The 22,048-nt window shown below is 41.8% G+C and overlaps 1 protein-coding gene across 1 annotated transcript in view; it reads left to right on the top strand.

The window, feature by feature from the left end:
• Positions 1 to 20,978, top strand: part of tprg1 (tumor protein p63 regulated 1) — a 44,239-nt gene extending 23,261 nt beyond the window's left edge. Inside the window, exons 5-6 of the mRNA XM_075484836.1 lie at positions 14,437 to 14,590; positions 20,089 to 20,978. Coding sequence (XP_075340951.1) covers positions 14,437 to 14,590; positions 20,089 to 20,283 — 349 coding nt within the window. The 3' untranslated portion in view covers positions 20,284 to 20,978. The remainder of the gene's footprint in view (positions 1 to 14,436; positions 14,591 to 20,088) is intronic.
• Positions 20,979 to 22,048: the final 1,070 nt, after the last annotated feature.

Here is a 22,048-nt window from a genome sequence, read left to right as displayed (position 1 = left end):
TGGCAGAGTGGCAGGTGATGTCAATGGGGGGGGGAGGTGGAGAGGTGTGAATGTGTCAAACCTGCAGTAGAACACATTCAGCTCGTCAGCCAGTTGATGATTCGCTGCAGTGTTTGGGGATGGTCTCCTGTAGTTGGTGATGGACTGCAGGCCTCTCCACACTGACGCTGGATCGTTGGCTGAAAGGCTGTTTTTAATCTTTTCAGCGTAGCTCCTCTTGGCTGCTTTCACCTCCATTGTCAGCGTGTTTCTGGCCTGGTTGTACAGGACTCTGTCCCCACTTCTGTAGGCCTCCTCCTTGGCCTGACGAAGTTGCCTGAGTTTTGCAGTGAACCAGGGTTGCTGTATGTGCGGAAGGTTTTGGTGGGCACACACATGTCCTCACAAAAGCTGATGTAAGATGTCACGGTATCAGTCAGTTCATGCAGGTCTGAGGCTGCAGTCTCAAAAACACTCCAATCAGTGCAGTCAAAGCAGGCTTGTAATTCCACTTTGGCGTTGTTGGTCCATCTCCTCACCGTCTTGACCACAGGCTTAGCAGATTTCAGCTTCTGCCTGTAGGTCGGGATAAGATGAACCATGCAGTGGTCAGAGAGTCCCAGGGCTGCACGGGGGACAGAGTTATATGAGTTCTTAAAAACAGTGTAACAGTGGTCCAGAGTGTTTGTGTCCCTGGTGGGACACTTAATATGCTGTTTATATTTTGGCAGTTCGTGGCTGAGGTTTGCTCTGTTAAAGTCCCCCAAAACAATGAGCAGAGAGTCCGGGTGTTTTTTCTCCACGTTATTAATCTGGTCGGCCAGGTGTTGTAACGCCTCAGTAACACAGGCCTGAGGAGGGATGTAGACTCCGACCAGAACAAACGAGGAAAACTCCCGCGGCGAATAGAACGGTTTACAGTTGATGAAGAGTGTTTCTAGTTGAGGACTGCATGATTTGTTTAGGACCGTGACATCAGTACACCAACCTTCGTTAATGTAAAAGCAGATTCCGCCTCCCCTCGTTTTCCCCGTAAGCTCCGTTATCCGGTCTGCTCGGTGCAGGTGAAATCCAGGCAGGTAGAGAGCAGTGTCCGGGATGTGCTCACCGAGCCAGGTTTCGGTGAAGCACAAGGCAGCAGATCTGTTGAAGTCCGTGTTGGTTGTATTGAGGAGCTGCAGTTCGTCCACCTTGTTCGCCAGAGAGCGGACGTTGGCCAGGTGAATAGACGGGAGCGCAGTGCGAAACCCCCGCTGCCGCAATCTGACAAGTGCGCCGGCTCGCTTCCCCCGATGTGTCCGGCGTCTCCAGCGGAGACCACAGAGAGCTGCTGCTCCTCCAATGAGTAGTTCTGTTAAGTTTTCCGGATCGATGAGAACCGAAGAAAAAACTTTGCTGGTGGTTATACCAATGTTTAGGAGTTCTTCTCTGGAGTAAGTGACCAGAGAAGGAGCACAGAAAACACGACAAATGCACAAAAACGTAAAAAACACGAGAGAGCGAAGTACCGAGGCAGCCATCCGCGGCGCCGTCACCATGGTAACATAAGTAAGATAAGTAAGATCATCTAGCTGTCGTTGCAACCACACCTTTACACAAAGCATTCAAACAGCAGAGGGCAGTGAGTCAGTGCAATGTAAATACAATACTTTAGATAGCATTAGCATAGTGAACAGTAGGAAAGTTGTGAAACATTTACTGTTTTATCATGACTCTCCTGCACAAAAAGTGATGGGTTAACTTAAGGCCAAGGGTAACCGGGCCATCTGGACCTTCAATTGATTAAGCAGTTACTCCTTGTAGATGAGTAGCACTGCCACAGAAAAGCAGAGTTTTGCTCTGCTGCCTTTTTTTTTTCTTGTGAGCAAACATTCACAAAATCCTGTTAAAATTCTTTAAGCACTAAAAGATCCAGTCCTCACAAAAGCCAGTAAAAACCAATCGAATAGTCAAAGTTGTCACATTAATACCCCACCATGGCTCTTTATTAGCTGAATTACTCAAAAAGTTACTGAGCAATTTACAGGAATATTTGACACGGTCCAACTAAGACATGATTAACTTTTAATGTCAGTCTGCATCAGGATACAAGATGTTGTTTTTTCTGCATGGGCTCAGACTGCTCTTTTTTTAACATGTGACTGATTTCTTTTCTGGGACAACCTAAAGTTTATGTTGTAGTTAAGCTCATCACCCACCTCAGTTGTTTACAGTGAGTTTTCTTGTCTTTTTTTTTTTTTAAACTAATTGAGTCCAGATATCAAACTATTTTTTAATAGGCTAGCACTTTATTATTTTTAAGTCTCATCATGCCTGAAAGGCAGTTTTTTTTTACCATTTTAAATAGGTCACATATTTGCAAAATGTTGTGCCGAATTGCTTTTTTATTTGTAAATCTTTTAGTTTTGATTATACTTGAGTACTTATAGTCAGTTGAAAGTATTTTTTTATTTAAAAAAAAAAAAAAAAGAACCTTAAATCTAATAAAACTTTCCCATATACCTGTATTGCTTAATAAAAACTATTAATGCTATCAGTTGCGGGGTCCATGCTTGGTTTGTAGGTCATGGTTTAGAAACTGGCATAAACCTAAAATGCCATTGGTATCATGTTTAATAATACCTGATACCTATGTGTCACCATATGGTAAAAACCTTGTTGTAAACAAGCTGATACTTGTCTTCTGACCCCTGGTGGATACTTTTTGCACCACAGTAATTCTGACATATCACCAATGCCCAGCGCCGCCTTTCAGCCGGCGCGCCGATTTTTCCCAGTGGCCACTCGTGGTATTGCAACAAAAAATTTCCTGTGGCCCAAAAAGCATTTTTCCCATAGACCGCACTGATAAAAGAGATGCCTGTAAAACTGTTCACAGGACGTCTCCAGCTGTTATTTACTAATCTTTGTATTCTAAATTTTTGTTCTATATTTTTAAGTCATGGACTTTTTATCCGTCAAAAAGTTTTCTAACGGCCAGAAAAGTCTCTTTTCCCAGCGTGACGTCACAGCTGTGTACATACACTGTGATGTGTATGTACGTGCACGTCCTCATCGCCCCGGCGCATTATGGGAGGCCCCAAAGCATCATGGGGGTTGACACTACGGCGCATGCTCTATGGGCCGCATAATGCAGAAGTAAACCCGGAAGTCAGAAACTTTTTCGGCGTATGCGCCAGCGAGCAACTCCATTGAAATCAACGGAGAATTGAAATGCAGTCCCTTATCCTGTTAATATGATACATCCATGCATATCACACATACAATCCAAAATGGCTGAATCCCATTAGCCCCAACTGGTTGTGTCAAGGAAGAAGCATATTGCTATTTTGCAATATTATGCATACTGCTATTTTGAAGACTTTATTATCATTATTATTTATTTCATTGAATAAAAAAGTATATATATATTTTTGCATTATGCTAAAGGACCAAATAAAGATTTGGTAATAAAGATATTTAAAAAAATTACAATTATCTGTCCATTATTCCTCGAGTCGGGAATTATAGGGTTAATAATTTGCCAGCAAGTTACTGAACTGATAATTGGATTCGGAAAAAATGCAGACTGATGGCCTCTAGATGAAAAATATCAACATGTCCTCATTTTACATAAGTAATCGGTAGCACAAGGACCATCAATAATTCATATTGCTCATGAGCTTAGTCCATTTGATCAGGTAGTCAGTTAGTTGCCAGCAGAGGAGCAGTGGTTATGACCTTAGAAATTAACAATTTAAGTCGGTATATATGTGCACACCTGCATAATACACAGCATTACATTCAGTTATGTGCATTCATATTTATGTTCTTTAACATGCATGCAAATACAAACAGGCTCTGTAATAAACTCAGTTTAACTCTCACTGATAGATGTGCACTGTAGGAAGTAAATGCAATCAACAGATTATATGAAAACCCACAATAATAAACTCCTTCCCAATCACCATCAGGTGGTGATGTTACTTGCTAGTGTGAATGTGATACCTGGACTGGTATTGAGAAAGAGGAGTCACGTGACTCCGGTCGGCCATGTTGGCAGAAGAATCTATTGGTTGCCAGGGGCAACGCCATTAACTTAACGGATATCTTCCCGCATTTGTCATTTCGGCAGGGCAGAGACGAATACAAAAGAAAGAAAGAAAGCAAAGCAATGCAGAGAGATAAGGCGAAAGAAAAGGGACCTTACAGGGACAAGTTTATTACAAGCGCAAAGCAGCGTTATTTGGAGAAACTGTCCAGCATCCAAAATATTGATCCTTACGAGCTCCCTGCAGCAGAATGGCACAGAGACCTGGACCAGTTACCTCCGTGCACATATATGGACATAGTCAATTATCTTGTCTTTGGTGTAAGTTACTACACTATGCAGGAGTTTAAAAGTCACAAATATTTGGAATCGTACGAGACTTTCTGCTGTGGCTGGGTGCAGGACTTGGCCATCTACAAGCCTCCAGGTGGCTCTGGTGATGATAACAGCGTTGTACTGGCAAAGGTAAGGTTCTTGTCATGCATTTTAGTGTGTCGTAATTACATTGCATTGAGACACTTCTTGACCAAAATGACAACGTAATTAACTGCGACTTGTTTTGTAAACACTAGATTAACGAGATGTTCAATGTACACAAACGTTTCCAATGTTTTGATGTATGCTAAAGCTTATGTTTAGGTATTTAGTTGTCATTTGATTTTAGCCCAACGACACATACTGTAGCAGGTTATTGTGTTGGGTGTTGGGGGCTGCAAAGTGAACAAACCAGTTCTGGGTTGGCTAGGGTACTTATGTGTGATTGCAAGGCGTACATTCCTGGTTAGATTTAAGCCATTATCAATGTGTCTAAAGTGTAGACTGTAACTTGAAACAAATGCTTTTTACTGTTTAGTTTATTTAACTTTATTTATTTTACAGGTCCTGCATTCACGGAGACTCTGTGAGCCTCCACTTACCCAGTCCAGTGGTATCACTTCAGTTGTGTGGGGCTTGTGGACAGACCCTCCGCTGACACGCCATGGTTTTGCTCTTGTTGTGCTGAATAGTGTTTTTTTGTTCTTTTGCACTAGTAACAGTATTATTTTATTATTGCTTGTTGCAATGTTTACATGCTGGAAATTTTTATACTTTTTATTCTGAATGCACACATGTTCTTTTGCACTGTTAACTTTTCCTAGAGGTATATTGCATTCTGCACCTTGCGCCCTTATTCTTTTTTCCTGTTCTGTTAATAAACATTGTTAAGCCATATCAAGTTGTTTCAAGCATTTATTTCAAACAAATTAAAAAGTAATGAACAATGAGGAATGAACTCAAACAACACTTTTGCACATGTTCGTTAAGGCACAGCAAACAGTGACAATCTTATCTAAAGGCATTAGGTTTTCACCCTCACATTTGAGCAGCATGTGCACAGGTACAGTTGAATGTAAAAATCTGAATTTGTCCAGTCAGCGTGGTTCTCCAACATCTCATATGAGGCTTACCTACAACAGAATAAATAGTTTATGAAAAAAACCTATGCAGTCAATGGCAAACCCATCACAGAACACATGCAAAATAAAGATACAGACTGAGAGGGTAACGCTGCTCATGGTATGACAAAAGGGGTGAAGGGGTACACATTAACACATTAGCCACATTAGGGGGTAGTTAACATTAATTTTCGAAGAGGCAACAGTTTGCAAATTGAGCATTTTCGAAGAGGCAACAGTTCGCTAGGCAGCAACGTCAGGTGCACTTCAGGGTTTGCAACAACATAAGGTAACTTCGTAGCTTAATGAGACAACAACATAAAGAGATTTTTAGATAACGTACCTGAGTGAAAATGTAGAGAACACACTCTCATCGACGGAGGGGTGCAATCGAAAGTAAGGTCCAGCCAGCCAGGCAACCCGGCGTCTCCTCGTCAGGTGAGACGCCTGCTCTCCCTGATGCTGCATCCATTTAGGAAACCGAAAAGAAATGTATTTCGTTGTTCCTATGTTTCCCAAACGTATTATGTGAGGTACTGGAACAGTTCTTCACACAGCAGTGATTTCCAGGCATGTTCTTGCAATTCCGCACTGTTTAAACTTATTGATTTAAAAACACACGCGTACAATGTAAACGAACGGAGAGAATGGCGTTTTCTCGCTAGCATTCTGCCAACATGGCGGATAGGGGCGGGGCTCTGTACTATGAGGACAACTCCTCATTCTCAATAGTTTAGTGAGATTGTATTATGACTGCCCTGCGAGGAGCTGCACGAGCTACATGTGCTGGTTGTGCGGGGCCTGCCTGAGGCAAAGTCCAGGGCTGCTCTTTTTTTAGTCCCAGTTCAGAACTGCAATCAGCTTAGATCAAATATATAAATATATAGATACAAATATATAAGTCAGCTAACCTTTAACATTTGCAACAAGATGTTTCATATCTTCTAAAAGTCTGTGGTTGAGGATGCAATTTTCTGTTGGAGAAGCAACATCAGAGCCAGTGACTCTTAGAAACTGAATCTGAATAGGCTGAACGGATGATGAAGGCTGGCTTTGTGCTGGGGACATTTCCGGGGGCCCCTTCATCCGATAGATAAAAGAATTATATTGACTAGGAGCAAAACATAATGGACACATTTTCCACAGAAAATACTGATCAAACAACAAAGTGTCTTTAGTCAGAGGCTTCTTCAGCTCCGCTGCGGTGAGGATTTTATTGAAAACAGGAACAGGGTGTTATCCCATACACAATGACACTTTTACTTCTAATAACCATTTATTCTTCTTTTGCCTTTTTTCTTAATATTAAAAAAAAAAACAAAAAAAAAAACAGTTTCTGGGAATTTTTAAAATGAACGTCTTATTGTAACTTACCTACAGTACAGTACTGACTGCTACATCACTGCTATGTTTTAGAAATAGGCCCTGCTATCTTATTCTGGCGATGTAATTTTGTTGTTCCGCTTTCTTCCTGGCTCAAATGTGAGCACATGCTGCACACACCTATTGAACTGCTCATATGTACTCTCTGTATACTTCTCAGACAGAGCTCCGGACTTCTTCAGAGCGGCTATCAGTCATGATGACATACAACCCTTTCAATGCACCGAATAAATAATTCAAATCAAAACTTGTCTGAAATCGTACTTTTGAAGAAGATGTACTTTAAATGAAAGGATGAAACACTCTTTGGACAATGCTCTTCTTACTGCTTATGGTATCTGTGTCAACAACTCATGACCATTGGTGCGGGTAGGAACAGAGGTTAACCAGTAAAAAGACAGCTTCACCATTTGGCTCAGCTCTCTCTCACTGTGACTGACCGGTATTATGCCCCTTTTCCACCACCGAGCTAGCCCTACTCTACTCGGTTTGATATAGCGCGACACTACACTACACGGCACGGCACCAGTACCATTTCCTTTTCCACACAAACACAAACCGTGACCTGGAAGTGGGCGGAGTCGGCCCGTTCACCACTAACGTGAAGTCGGTTTCAGGCGACTACAAAGTCTCACGCCGCGGTTAGTCAAAAGTAAACACAACGATGGAGTGTAATGCAGTTGACAATTCATATTGTTTAGTTAAACCAAGCTCTTTATTAAAAAAGACAGTACAAAAGTAAACAGCAGGAGTTGTCTCAGATACAGGCGTCGACGCCAGTGTTGGTGCCGGTGGAATGCAGATAGCAGCTGTTGCCTCAGCTGCAGATTGTGATGCCAGTGTCGGTTCTGAAGCCTGCGGGATTGGAGGATCTTCGCTGACCTCAGCAACCGAACACTCATCGGTTGCACAAACCGAGTCTTGAGGGAAAAAAAATAAAAAGTGTGAACATACGAAACGCATACACGTAACCGCATAGGTGAGACACTGTGCTAGCCTTCCAAAACAGCGTTGTTTGCTAGCTCACTCAGAACAACTTACATGAGACACCTGTGTAACTTTTTACACAAGTTAAAGACTTAACATGTATTTGTTACGATATAAAACATGCATTTGTTAAGATATAAGCGTTGCACCAAGGGGATAAGAACAAGACTTACCATTTTCCATCGCCTCCAACAAAGACGTCGCTGTATCCACGCCACTCTCCTTGCCCCGGTTCGCCGGGCGGTGACCGTAAATGCCGTCTATTTGGTCGAACCACTTCCATGTCTTTCAGTTTGACCCACTCCGGCTGTTGTGGTCCTTTACCTGCCGATAATCACTCTTCAGCTTGTCTCGGCACTACTGACAATTCCGGTGATAGCCATGGCTAGCCATCAGCTTGGCTATATCCTGGAACACCTTCTCATTTCGTGTCGCTCCGTCCAGTTCCTTCTGTATGCGGTCCTCAGCCACCACACACAGAAAGGTCTGCACCTCGCTCATCGTCCATGGGTTGGCTTTCCTTCTCTGGTCTTCCATCTTCGTAATTCTGTTCATTCTCTGTTGCTCTCGCAGGTGTGTTTTCATACATGGCGGGTGATTATTTAAAGCTCCCCGAGCTTCGTCGCGTGTATGACGTAATTTCACCTGACCAATCAGTGGACAGCACTGATCACATGACGTTTTAGTATCGGCAGAGAATGTCTAATGGTAGACGGGCTCTGGTATCGGCTAGTACCGACTAGACCCACCTCTGAAGCAGGTACTAGCCGGTAATAAAAATCGTAACGGGTCCCACCTTCCAGCTCCCAATCAGGGTAGAGTCGTACCGTGTAGAGCCGTACCGGTATGAAAATGTTCGGTGGAAAAGGGGCATTAGTTCAACATCACTGCAGAAGCTCCAATCTCACTATATTCTTCTCTCACCCGCGACCAAGACCACCAACAGGAATGCACTTTTGTTATCTTTTCTTTAGTTTGGCTCATGTCCCATCTGGTAACATTGAGGAGGCTGAGTTTAGGATCTATGCTGCACCACCTACCAGAGATGTGAGTGGTATATTTAGGCTTTACATCTAGGGAGTCAGTTTATCTACATGGACTATAACTACTAACACGGATCCAAAAACACAAGCAAAATAGTTGGATTTTCGTGGCACTTTCTAAGAAAAGTGCAAATTTCCATTGGAAATGATATTCTAATCCATGAGGGCCTTATTATGCTCTTTAACTGCATTTTCACCCCATAACCCTCCTATACAAAAATATAAAGCAAAATACATATTCAAATCATTGCAACACATTGTAGTTTTGAATTGAATTGAATTGAATTGAATTGAATTTATATGTCATTACACCTTACAGCATAACGAAATTACAGTTACAGTTTACATGTAGCATGAGTCTGGTTTCAAGTGTAAAGCCGAGAGGGATGAAGAACACTAACAAGCCCAAAAACAAAGCATAGATCAAGAAATGAGCCAGCACACAGGCCGTTTCCTTGGTGTACAGTATAAATTAATAAACAGCAATAGATTAATGCCGTTTTGGGGCATGCTGCTGTAAATTCTTAAACCCTGGGAGGGCTTCCAGCTTGTGGAATCATTCCTTTTCAAGGTGGATATATGTTTGCCAACAGCCTGCAGCTATAATATCCCAGCTTTTTCCATTTGGCATCATACAATTCAGATGCTGCAGAAGTAGTTTTTATCATGAATCATGTAAATAACTTGCGTGCACCTCCTTATCTTATTTTATTTAGTTTTTCTTTTCGCTGCTCCACCTTCTCTTCTCTCTTTAAAGGAAAAAAAGATTCACTTGTAGAATGTTGGATGGATACATGTATGGATGACTGACAAACCTGCAGGCTTTATTAAGCAATGGGACCAGATTTGTTTGAGCTCTTTAAGACAATGTGGGACTCCTGCCATGACAACTGGAACTTGGCGTGATGTTTATCTTGTGTTGACTTGCGAGTCCAAGAAACCTGAAAGCCCGGGGAGGAATTTTTTGTCATTTGGCCTTAAGCGCAGTGTTTCTCTTATGCATGTGTGCGCTTTGTATAAATACCGCAGGTTAAATGGAATTGAGGTGAAGAGGTCAGTATAGGGTGACTTTCCTCAATCTAGCCTCTTCTTTTGATGCAAACACAGATGCAGTCCTTGTGACCTGCTTTTACAGTTTGTGCATTTTGGCGAGTATATCAAAGTGAGGCACAGTGAAAGTCCAAACCCCAGCTCTGCTACATAAACACAGGGAAAACTACCAAGGCCTCTGGCTGGAAAGCCCAGCCCTGCTCTGCCTGTTTGGGCTGGTCCCTCTCTGAGTGATAGCTTACCTGTGGAATTCACCAAAGCTTCTTTTTTTATATCCCCATTGATTCTAGGGCAATAGCTGTGCGCTCTTACAAAGGGCAATGTGTACAAACGTAACCCCACCATCCTCACTTGCTTTTGCTGAAATATAATCAGTCTTTTAAGCTGGGCTTTACTTTTGTACCAGGTTTTATTTATATATTTTTTTCAGGTTTGTGTCTTGCTTCCCTCTTATTCTCCCTGCACCGCATTTGCTCTGGAGGGGGCACAAAATGTTCAGCATTGTCATTCTTATAGTTCTTGTGTAAACAGGGCACGATGATTGCATTATAATGCAGCCCCTCCCTGGGGCCATGACATATCAACAGCGATTGTTTAGCCTCAGGTGTTTGATTCTGGTTGGCAGGAAGTGCTCGGTTGCACAAGACATGTGGTAAAATGAGCACATCGGCATGACAGGTCATTTAGAAAATCAGAACAGTGTTGGGAAATCGCCTGCATCCTGATTTATTTGTCTTCTTTGTCAACTTTTATTCTATGAAAACCAGCAGCTACTTTACTCTGTAGATCAGCCTATCGCAAAATTAATTATTTGTATGCCTCAAAAGCTCAGACCACAAACATTACCAAAAGAAGTTACAGCTGTCAATAGACTCACAGATTGCATCACAGGCTGCACTTTTTGAGCACCATTTGCAGATTTTGTATTTGTCAAATTGTGCAACATGTCTCTCGTGAAGTGTAGCATCTCCCCACACTGCTGAACGCTAAATAAGTTCAGGTTTTTGTACGACACGCCCATGCCGCATAATCAGTGAGAACCAGTGCATGGGTATACTGTAATTCTATACTTTACATTTTGTGTGTTAACAGTGTGCAGAAGGTTAATGGCCCTGTGTGGCATAAATGCATAGGGAAATGATTGCATCAACATAATAATAATAATAATAATACATTTTATCTCATAAAATCTCAAAGTGCTACAGTGGGATAAAAGACAGATATTAGGTTCAAAAGCAGGGACAGTAAAATGCAAATAAAATACACAAATAAAAGTAGTGAGTCCTTTAAATGCTAAAACGAAATAAATACAGGACAGAGCATTCAAAGGGAGATCATTAAAAACATTGGGTAAAAAGAAAGGTTTTCAGTTTTAAAGTGTTCCACAGTCTGTGGAGCCCTCAGATGTGGAGGCAGAGCGTTCCACAGCCGAGGGGCAGCGCAGGAAAAGGCCCGGTCTCCCATGGTGCGGGAGCCAGTTCTGGGAGTGTGAAGAAGGTTGGTGTTGGACAGTGAAGGGTGAGAAGGTCTTTTAAGTAAGATGGAGCATTACCATGCAGGCAGTGGAAGGTGAGCAGGGAGATTTTGTAAGTGATCCGGGCAGAGACGGGAAGCCAGTGAAGAGATTGGAGAACAGGGGTGATATGTTCATGTTTACGCACTCTCATTCAGGATCCTGATGAGATCCTGATGACAAAGGTGTCTGTGATGTTGGGGGCTGTGTGTGAAAATATATTCTCTGAGTACGTTGCCTTTTTCTAACAAAATGCTTTGCTGACCAGAAAAAAAAAAGATCATATTCAATAAATAACATCCACCATGATTTTCACTTCTGGATCATTTACACACAGTATATACCGTAAACACCCGAACTATATGGACATAAAAATGAGAGAAATAGCAAAGAGGAAGCAAAGTTTTACTGAATGTGCAAACGAGACACTCATCAGTGAAGTAAAAATAAAACGGTTTTATTTGGTGGTCTCTGTTCTAAAAGTCTATTCTGAATGGGGGAAAAAAATAACTGAAGCAATTAGAATGATCCGAGATCTTATGCCTCTGTCTCGGTTTTAAGAAAGTGTTTTTCTTTGTGTTTTTCCATTCACAAATACTTATACAGCCGTTCTTAATATATATACCATGTATGCACTTTATAAATTTTTTATATCTACTGTCACACACCTATGAGCATGTTGAGGGCAATGTAGGTTTCAGTGTTATCCACACGAGAAGCTGGGAAACAAACTAAATATCGACAACATGACGTTAAATGCACAAAGACCATAAGTGTCAAAATAAAACAGAAAGTAAACAGAAGACACAAAGACAAGGCAAGAACTCACAATTTAAATGTGTTTGTTCAATTTTTTTCCAAATGGTCTTCAGTAAAGTAGCATTTCTTTTAAAGGAGATTAGAGGATGCTGTGTCGAACTTTCTGTGACCTTTTACACTTGCAGTAGTGAATTGTATTCACCTTAGATATTACACTTAGATATTACAAATATGAGCCCCAGATCGCATTTGATGGGCATACAGTAAATAGAAATCTGCCAATGGCTACACAACATGTAGATCACTACCAACATCATTTCAAAGATGGGGAAGTGTTTGGAGGTCTGTTTGTCTTCTGAGGTTTCATTAGGCTGAGAAAAGATATGACCTGGGGGCTTTTTCATTAAAACCTACTGTATTTACTTTAAAACTAAAGAAAGAACAGCAGAAGAAAGAGAATATGATCCACACACTGTAGATTACCACTAATCTTGGTAAACGTAAGATTGCCCTACATCAAGTATTTACCCTGAGGAAAGATGAGTGTTTTTTTTTTTTCTTTCTATTATTCTAACATTGTCGTCGTGGAGCCAACAGGCCTGGTTGTCTCCTGCATGGAAATCATGTAGCTGAAGTGAAACAAAATGATGCATGAAAATGTCGTAGTTAAAGTTATACATATGCATACTGTATAGATTATAATATTAGAGTCTGTTCCTGCAGCTTTCTTATACATGGTTTGTCTACAAAACAACATTTATAGAATAAATTGGTGTAAAACTATGTCTCTCTGCACATCTACAGTTAATGTTGAAATTATGTAATAAATACTAATTTACAGGTCAATATTTTTCACTATGTAGTTTAGAAGAAGCCCTACCAAAAAGGCTAAACTTCTGCCTCGATTATGTCTTGTGTAGTATTTGAATCAGTTTAGCTTTCACTTCATTTGGTTTTGCAACGACAAATTGAATTACCATGGGTTTTATTTTTAGTTGTTGTTTTTTTTATATTTTTGTATTTTTTTTATATTATCTTCTATGTTTAGCATTAGCAGTTATTACTATGCTATAGTTTCGTCGATTTAGGTTTAGGCTAACTTCTACTTGCTAGCTACTTGTAACGTAGCTTGAAAAGTCAGCTTTATTAGCGAATGATTTCATTTGAAAAGTTAAATAAAAAGACTGGCGGACTGTACCCTTTCTCAGACAAAGTTCTTCTGAAAGTCTTGACCACAAAGACATGACCATTTCAAATTTAGTAGGCTACTATGAAAATATGGATATGACACAATTCAGGCCTGGAGACCCGCCGTTTGCAAAGATTAACTCAAAGACGAGGGAGAAGGGTCCAATGCAGACCTCTCTTTCTATATCCATAGCTCTATAACCCAGTGAGGCTTGAACATGTGTAAGATTAAGTATGTAGTATGTTGGCTACAGACACTTTCACTTGTTTTGCTGTGGCAGTCCACCAAAATCTATTTCTGAGCAAATTTATTGTAGTTACTGATATGTAACTATATATTAGTATATTAGATATGCTAGGCCTGATTGCTGGTTGCTTTTATATTGCTCAGCCACTAGACACTTTTTAAAACAAGAAGACCAGCATTTTACATGTTCTGCAAGACAAAAATTACAGCTGTTGTTAAAGGAGATTATTTGCTTTGAAGATGGCATAAACAGAAAGATCTGAATCCTGTAATGACTTCAGTTACAATATTATTTCATTGTAGTGTACCAGTATTATGTCTTTGCTCTATTTGAAATAGTTTCACCTCAGATCTCTCTAAACTATCTTCTAGCATTTTAAAATCCAATACATATCCTACACACGAGGCCTGCTGTTGAGCCCATCTCAGGATGGCAGTTGTTGCTATGCTACAAAGGCTAGCTAGGCTAGCAACATTCTAGCAAGTGAAGTCAAGATTTTCTTTTAAGCTACCTCTTTCATCTAGTCATGCATTACATTTGAAGATGCCACTTTCTTAAAATATAAAAATTTCAATGACACAATAATGAAATTTTAGCAAAGACTTGGAAAACAATCTTTCTTTAACTTTATGTTCATTTCCCAGCATTTTTGCTCAGTGCCTCATCATTGTCACTTACTGGACCTCAACACGGTTTGGGTTTTGGTTTGATTAATGTTGTTGATCTATACACAAAATTACCTTGGAAGTTTAGGCACATGAGTCAGGTATCAGTCACACTAGAAGACATTGTGTCATTTTTGTGTTCTATGTGTTGTCAGGAGAGAAGGGGAGGGGATTCGTGTCTTCTGGGACCGGCTGAGAGAACCCTCCTTTATCTCCAGATGGAACCCGTTCGCCACTGACTACCCCTTCATCACCTTTACTCTCCACCCTGTGAGGAACGTCAATGACACCTTTTCTGCTCTCTGTGATGTAAGTTGACTAGTGAACATATGGCGCTTTTCCACTAGCTCGCTTCGGCTCGGCTCGGCGCGCTATTGCATGTTTCCACTAGCACGCAGTACCTGCAACCAGGTAGATTTTCCGTATCACCTCAACCCTGGTTCCAAGCGGGCCAAAGCGTTACTTAAACGTGACGTCAGCCGACTGCCTTCCACTGATTGGCCGATGAGTGTCGTCACTTTTCAATACTGTTTTGTCTGGCGGCCAGGAGTCTTCTCTGGCTCTCTTCTCTTGCCTTCTGTGCGACAAAAAGCCACAGGGTGAGAAGCAACACGAGCGCCTCGATGTCCTCCATGCTATCCTCCTCGTATGTTGTTGTTGTTATTCTGGTTGCGCAGCTGTGTTACGACGACCCCGCCCACGTCGAGGAGGCACGAAGTGATACTCCGAGCCGTATCGAGCCGTGCTGAGCTAGTGGAAATGCACCATTAGTGTTGCAGAGAATTGACACATTTAAAGGTGTATCTTTTGAGAGCACTGTTAAAGTGTTTAATCTGCATTCAGTTCTGTGTCCAATGGCTCTGCTGTAGTGGCAAATTCTTACCAGCTCCAGCTCAGCACAGCCCTGATGGGAACAAAACACCCAAGTGAGCGCAGTATTTTTCCCAGAGATGCTGCAGTTGGGGTTACAACAACGAGGGCATAGCTCACTTTTTCTTACAGAAATGCACTTTTACTGACCATAGCTTCTCACATTGAGGCTCTGAAACTGACAGTTACAATTCGAGAGAGACAACATTGATCAGTTCTATCACATGTAAGACAGCTTGCTGCTCATTCTGTGTCGTGTGAGGCTGATGTCCGCAGTTCCCCTTAAGAAAAATAAACTAGCCTAATTATCTCTGAGAATTGTGATTAGTGACCCTTTAATGTTTTTTAACTTCCTTTCTCTAATCCAGGTGGATGTGTTAGCTGTACTGGGCAGTAAATTCAAAAGCAAGCGTGTTGTGACATTCATGGTGTGGCCAAATGAGTCATCACAGGGAAATGACTAACTGAAATATGGCATCTGAAAGCAGTTCTGTGTAATCCGTCATTTTCAACACTGAATTGAAACACACCTTGGCCCAGGTATTAGAGAAATTATAAGAATATACAAAACCAGCACATCAACTGGTTTGTCTTAGTTTGGGTTAAGACTAATCTCTAACGCAGGCGTCAGCGTATGATTTTGGATTTAAACTAAACGTTTTCTTCTTTTTAGAAATGTTTTAAGTAAGACACGTGTTACACAAACATCCACATTATCTTATCCACCTGGCCAATAAGTAAGAAAACCATGGCCGATGACTCGGGCTGTGTCATAGTAGGAAAAAAAAACTTTGTGACGTGTTTTTTCAAAACTTGCAACACAGCTAAGGAATTTCAACAGTTAAACTCATCTTGTGCAGCAAATAAAGAGAAAATTTTTTTTTACTCATCAGTGCTTTGTTTCATATCAGGCCCATTCTGACCTAACAGTTTATAGGGCTCTCTGAGGGTTAAGTGGATCTCCCCTAAAGGACAACATACCTCAAATGGCTTTTTCTCTGGTAACTGACAGTGGTAGACATTAACTGTTTGATTTTGCCATTCATTTTATTTCCAACAAAACTGTCAGAAGAATACATTTCTGCAAATAAGAAGACAAATCAGTACTCAAGTTACCACAGTCTGACCTCCACGCTGGAAAAATCTCTTAATGAAAGCAACCATCTGAAACTTTCTACAGTAAGATCTGAAATAATTTATGAGCTTTTCTATATTAAGACGGTCACACACAATTTTTAAATGCTCTGTCTTCTGGCTGCCAGTGTTTGGTGGTCTGTTTCATTATCATGGTTTAAGACTTGTTGTTTTAAAGGTCTGTCTAATCTAAAGAAAGTATTTAGTTTCAGCTCAGGAATAAATTTAATCCAATTAAATAAACACAAATGTTTTATTCAGCTCACTTCTGAGCTGATAAGATGGTGCTTTTGCTTCTTTGAACCTCAGTGAGGAGCTTCAAAAGAAATTCACTTTACTCACACATCAGCCCATTACTCACCCTCAAGTGTCATCATATCATTATTACTAGGAATAAAGTCCAACAGTTTATCTTTACAGTTAACCGGAAATAATTCACCACCAAACAATCAAGCTCTGTCTTCTTCCTAAAAAAAAAAAATCTATCTCTAGTTTCTTTTTCAAGGCTAAATGTTGGTGTAGTCCATAAATGCATGTATGGTTCACACCTATGTAGAGTTTTGAAAAATAAATGTCCACTCGCAAGTTGTCCCAGCATCTTGAGCAACTTTCTACAGTTAGTCTTAAGCCCCTTTCACACTGAGGAATAACCCGCGTTTAATCCGCGAATTTAGCGTGTCCGCTGTTGCGTTCACACTGACGACCCGGGCTGGCGTGTCAACTCGACTCGCCTTTCGACCCGCGTCGGACCCTAGTCTTTTTGCCGAGCCGAGTTTAGCCCCTTTCACACTGCCGAATAACCCGCGTTTAATTCGCGAATTTAGCGTGTCCGCTGTTGTGTTCACACTGCCGACCCGGGCTGCCGCGTCAACTCGACTCGCCTTTCGACCCGCGTCGGACCCTAGTCTTTTTGCCGAGCCGAGTTTGATGTGAACGCAATCGACGCGGGTCGGACATGGGCGTGACGTGAGGAGTTTAAAAGACAGAATGGACAGCTGATTCAGAACAACAGCGACAGGTGAGGACAAGTTTCACTCTGTTTTAGCCTACATCAAGTTCGAGACATTTTTGAAGATGGCCAACTGGGGAGACAAGGAGGTCCGCGAGCTCCTCAGCCTCCGAGCAGAGGACGTTATTTACCGCCACATGTCGGGGACGGTGAAGGATGGACCTCTGCTGGAAGGGCTGGCGAGAAAGATGGGAGAGCGCGGTTTCCCACGCAGCAAGATGCACCGTAAAGTAACATTCAATGAACTGCATATACAATTGCAAAAACAAGTTCTCAAGGTGTCCCGCCATCGTTTGTTTGAAAATTTTGATGCAGACAGGTGTATTTCACCCTACCTCCGACGCATGGCTTGTGCCTTCGTCATTGTACACGCCCAGCATTTTATGTGTTTCGTGTGACGCTCTGCCACTAGGCAACGGCCCCTGAACTCGGCTTCAGGCGACACGGGTCACCAACACGCCAAGCGTTCACATTGCTCGACGCGGGTCGAAGGTGCAATTTGGACCCGCTAAGGTAGCGGGTCGCAGTGTGAAAGGGGCTTTTGGTGAAAGCAATTGACGCGGGTCGGACGTGGGCGTGGCGTGACGTGAGGAGTTTAAAAGACAGAATGGACAGCTGATTCAGAACAACAGCGACAGGTGAGGACAAGTTTCACTCTGTTTTACATCAAGTTCGACACATTTTTGAAGATGGCCAACTGGGGAGACAAGGAGGTCCGCGAGCTCCTCAGCCTCCGAGCAGAGGACGTTATTTTCCGCCACATGTCGGGGACGGTGAAAGATGGACCTCTGCTGGAAGGGCTGGCGAGAAAGATGGGAGAGCGCGGTTTCCCACGCAGCAAGGCGCAGGTGACCAACAAACTAAAGGCCATGAGGAAAAAGTTCCATGCTGTTAATGACCACAACGGCAGGAGTGGCAGAGGGCGATTGGACTGGCCATATTTTGACATGTGCCACGCCATGTAGGGAGGAAGCCACTCTGTATTTAACCCTACCTCCGACGCATGGCTTGTGCCTACGTCAATGTACACGCCCAGGATTTTATGTGTTTCGTGTGACGCTCTGCCACTAGGCAACGGCCCCTGAACTCGGCTTCAGGCGACACGGGTCACCAACACGCCAAGCGTTCACATTGCTCGACGCGGGTCGAAGGTGCAATTTGGACCCGCTAAGGTAGCGGGTCGCAGTGTGAAAGGGGCTTTAGTGTCTTCAGTGTCCTCATGTAATTCTAGAATGACTGAATACTGTTTAAATCAGGATCTCATGGGGCGGTGACACAGGACTCCTTGTCCTTTTTGATCGATCTCTGTGTCTTTACCCTGAGTGTTTTAGGTTTTTGTGCTGCTGCAGAATGAATTTAGGAGAATCAAAATAAAATAAAATTGTTGCAAAGCCCTGTCATTTAGTCTTCACGAGTGCAGCAACAGTGCAATGTGCTTTCCATTATAGCTGTGTCATTTTAAAGCCCCTTTTTCACTGGTGAAAAAATACTAACTATCTGTTCTTTGAGTGGAGTGGGAAAGTGTATAATCTGCATTTGCTGTCACTACAACTATCTCTGGAGTAACCACAGGTATTTACACCCATGATCATTTTCAGTTTGGGGGCTGCAGCTAGCTTTACAGAAACACACATTTACTGACCACTGTGTCTTACGTGGAGTTCCAAACTGACAGCAACAAGATGGCTGGCAGTTTATTCTCAGTCCCAGAGTGTGAGGCTGGCTTTTGCCATCCAGTCAAAAAAGTATCCCATTTTTTTTCAAAAGTCACGCTCATCAGAAACTGGTTCGGTAGGATACAGTGTAATAGCTACCTGTCATGTTGTCGTAGCTTACAGGCTTGTGTCACGCCTCTGCAAGGAACACAAAAGTGACACCAACTGGTAAAGAACACGTTTATTGTGGAAGGAAGGTGATGCAGGTAGTTTGAGGGAATGGCTGGGCTGGCAGGCGAGCTGGCAGGCTGGATGGTAGTTGGTTGGCAGACAGACTGGCGGGCTGACAGGCAGGAACACTGGTAGATCCGGAACTGAATAAAGCAGGTTACAATTAGCAACAGATATTGAATTAAACAGAGCTTAGGCTAGATGTCACTTCGACAAACCGTGAGGTAGAATGACGATCCGGCAGAAACTGAAGGTAAGACAGGAACTAAATACAGGCTGGGTGATGAGCTGATGGAAACCAGGTGGCTTGATTGAAGCAGCAGGGCAGGTGTGGAGTGGCAGGTAAGCAGATCCAAAGGTGACAGTGCAAGGGAAAGGAAAAGTAACAAACATACAAACAAGAGACAAAGACAAAACACAAAACACAAAAACTGTCACGACGCTGGCCTTGTGACAGCTTGTTCCCTAAGAAGAAGTAACTCCGGTTCTGTGAGTATCTTGCTGCCCACAGCTACATGATGGTAAACCTTTCATCTGACAGTGTGAAATGATTCATTGCTTTAGCCTGGGCCTACATGCAAATTTTGGTTTGGAAAATTAGAATATATGAGTCAACTTCTACCTCAGTAGCAAACATAGCTGGGGCTGATCAGGCTATCGTGGAATATCATGGCAATCCCTCCAATACTTGTTACACAAGTATTAAGACAACAAACCAGTTGTTGATGCCAGAGAGATCCAAATAAGGGAAACTCCAGTTTTTGATTCCTCAAAAATAATTTCAAGAATTACTTTTTCACTTGAAAATGTGTACGTCTCATTTATTAAGAAATAAAGTTAAAAAAAAAAGAAATAAATTGCAAAAACCATTTGTCAAACACTTTAATGTCTGACGTTCTTGTCCACAGATCCAGAAGTTTCTTGAGCAGCTCAGAGATGCAGCACAGAAAGCCCACGCCGTGAAGCCAGTTCCTGGGAGAGCCAACGGTGTCATGCTCCTTAAGCAACCGATCCACATCGAGGCTTACGTGGGCGCCATGTCTTTCCTCGGTAATCAGAACAAACTTGGCTACTGTATGGCTCGGGGAAACGTTGGCTTTTAAACTAATAGTAACACTGTTGTTCATATTGTTTGCATTCATTCGTGAGTCTTTAATTCTTATCTAGCAATTTTATTGAAAGTTTCACAAAGGTTTTTTCCGTGTGCAGGTTTACTGTTGTTTCACAGGACTTGCTATGTGAGGTTTAAACTGTGGGATAGCGCCCACTGCTCATTACTAGTGTGTGGTGTCTGAGTACTCAGAAATATCCACATTTCAACACCGCTCTTCACTGGATGACGGATCCCCCACTGCTCCCAAGGAGCGTTGTATTTGCAGTGATATGGTAATTCAACTCTTTCGCAACGGGACTCCTTTCTTCCTCCCCCGGTATCTCTGCTAAAAGCTCATTCTCATGCCATTCAGCCCCTTAGAGATTCACTGGAGCATAGGGGCACATTTGTCAGCTACGTTTTATCATTCACAGTGTATTTTTACAGTATGTACAGTGTTGGAATTTCCCCTGATTTCTGTGTCTACCACATGACGTTCTCTTGAGCCTTTAATAGATAGAAAGATATAAAATGTTTTGATTTGTTGACCTATGTTTTTAGGGATGTGCTACCTGTTGTTTTGGGGGTTTTTTTACATGCAAATTCCTATGCTTAGAGGAACAGCTGATAAATCTGTTTGCAGGGCAACCAAACTAACCCAAAATGTATTGTACATTAAAAAAAGTCAGTCAATGTGAAATTTCATCAGGCTCTGTGCCCATTCATTTCTGCATTGTGCTTCATGGCCATTCTTTCAAACTCTCATCTGTCAGAAGGACATTGTTCCAGAAGTCCTATGATGCAAACTTTGTATACTGCAGCTGTGCTGCCATGTTTTGGTTTTTTTAATAGAGAGAGAAGAGTCTTTCTCCTGCAACCCTTTCAAAGCAACCATACTTGTTTAGATTTTTTTTCAAACATTTAACATGCTCACTGAGGCCTGTAGAGTCTGAGATGTAGCTCTGGGTTTTTTTGCAGTTTTTTACAGAGCATTGTACAATCTGACCTTGGGGTTAACTTGCCGGGACATCTACTCCTAGCAGGACTGTCTTGAATGTTTTTCACTTGTGAATAATCTTTCTCTCTGTGGAATGATGGAGTAAACTGTTTGAAAATGTCCTTTTCACCTCACCCTTCTCAGTTGATAGTTTACACACATCTGAATCCCCCAGACCAGCAGACTGCCAAAACTTTTGCTTTGATAGAGGTGCTCACACTTGATCAGCTGCTGCTTAGACTCTTGGGTGAAATGGAAGCAGTAAGGGTGAACTGTTTCTGCATGTTGACTTAAGTCTTTCTTAAAAAAAAATCTTTTTTTTTTTCATCTTAAGTAGTACGGACCTAATTATAAAATTTTGATGTGACCAAATTATTATTTATCATGTCCTAATACATAAAACCTTAAAACTGAAAGAGGCTGTTTATTTTTACCTGTTTTTTGATGGTTCACAGTACAACAACTTCAGAGACAAATTACATAGTTTCCATCAGAGCAACAGGATGTTTATATCAGCAATACAAATGACATTATACAATTTCAATTTGGTAAGTAGAAGTGTGGGGATTGTTCATTAGAAATTATCACAATGAAACTACAACAGAAGTTTCTTCTTTATGATTCTCTTCAGTTACTGGTTGTTGAACATAGAGCATGAGTTTCATGAGTTTAAGGTTTGATTGGCCTCTCTGTATTTGAACCAAGATGGGGTTAGTTCAAATTCAACCACACCTACAAAGAGGGACAAACCTTCATTTTGATGATCCAGCATTACGCA

Source organism: Odontesthes bonariensis, chromosome 15 (genome assembly GCF_027942865.1).
Source record: "Odontesthes bonariensis isolate fOdoBon6 chromosome 15, fOdoBon6.hap1, whole genome shotgun sequence".
Taxonomy (NCBI): Eukaryota; Metazoa; Chordata; class Actinopteri; order Atheriniformes; family Atherinopsidae; genus Odontesthes; species Odontesthes bonariensis.
Note: the sequence above shows the minus strand (reverse complement) of the source record. Positions and strands in the feature narration are given on the sequence as shown.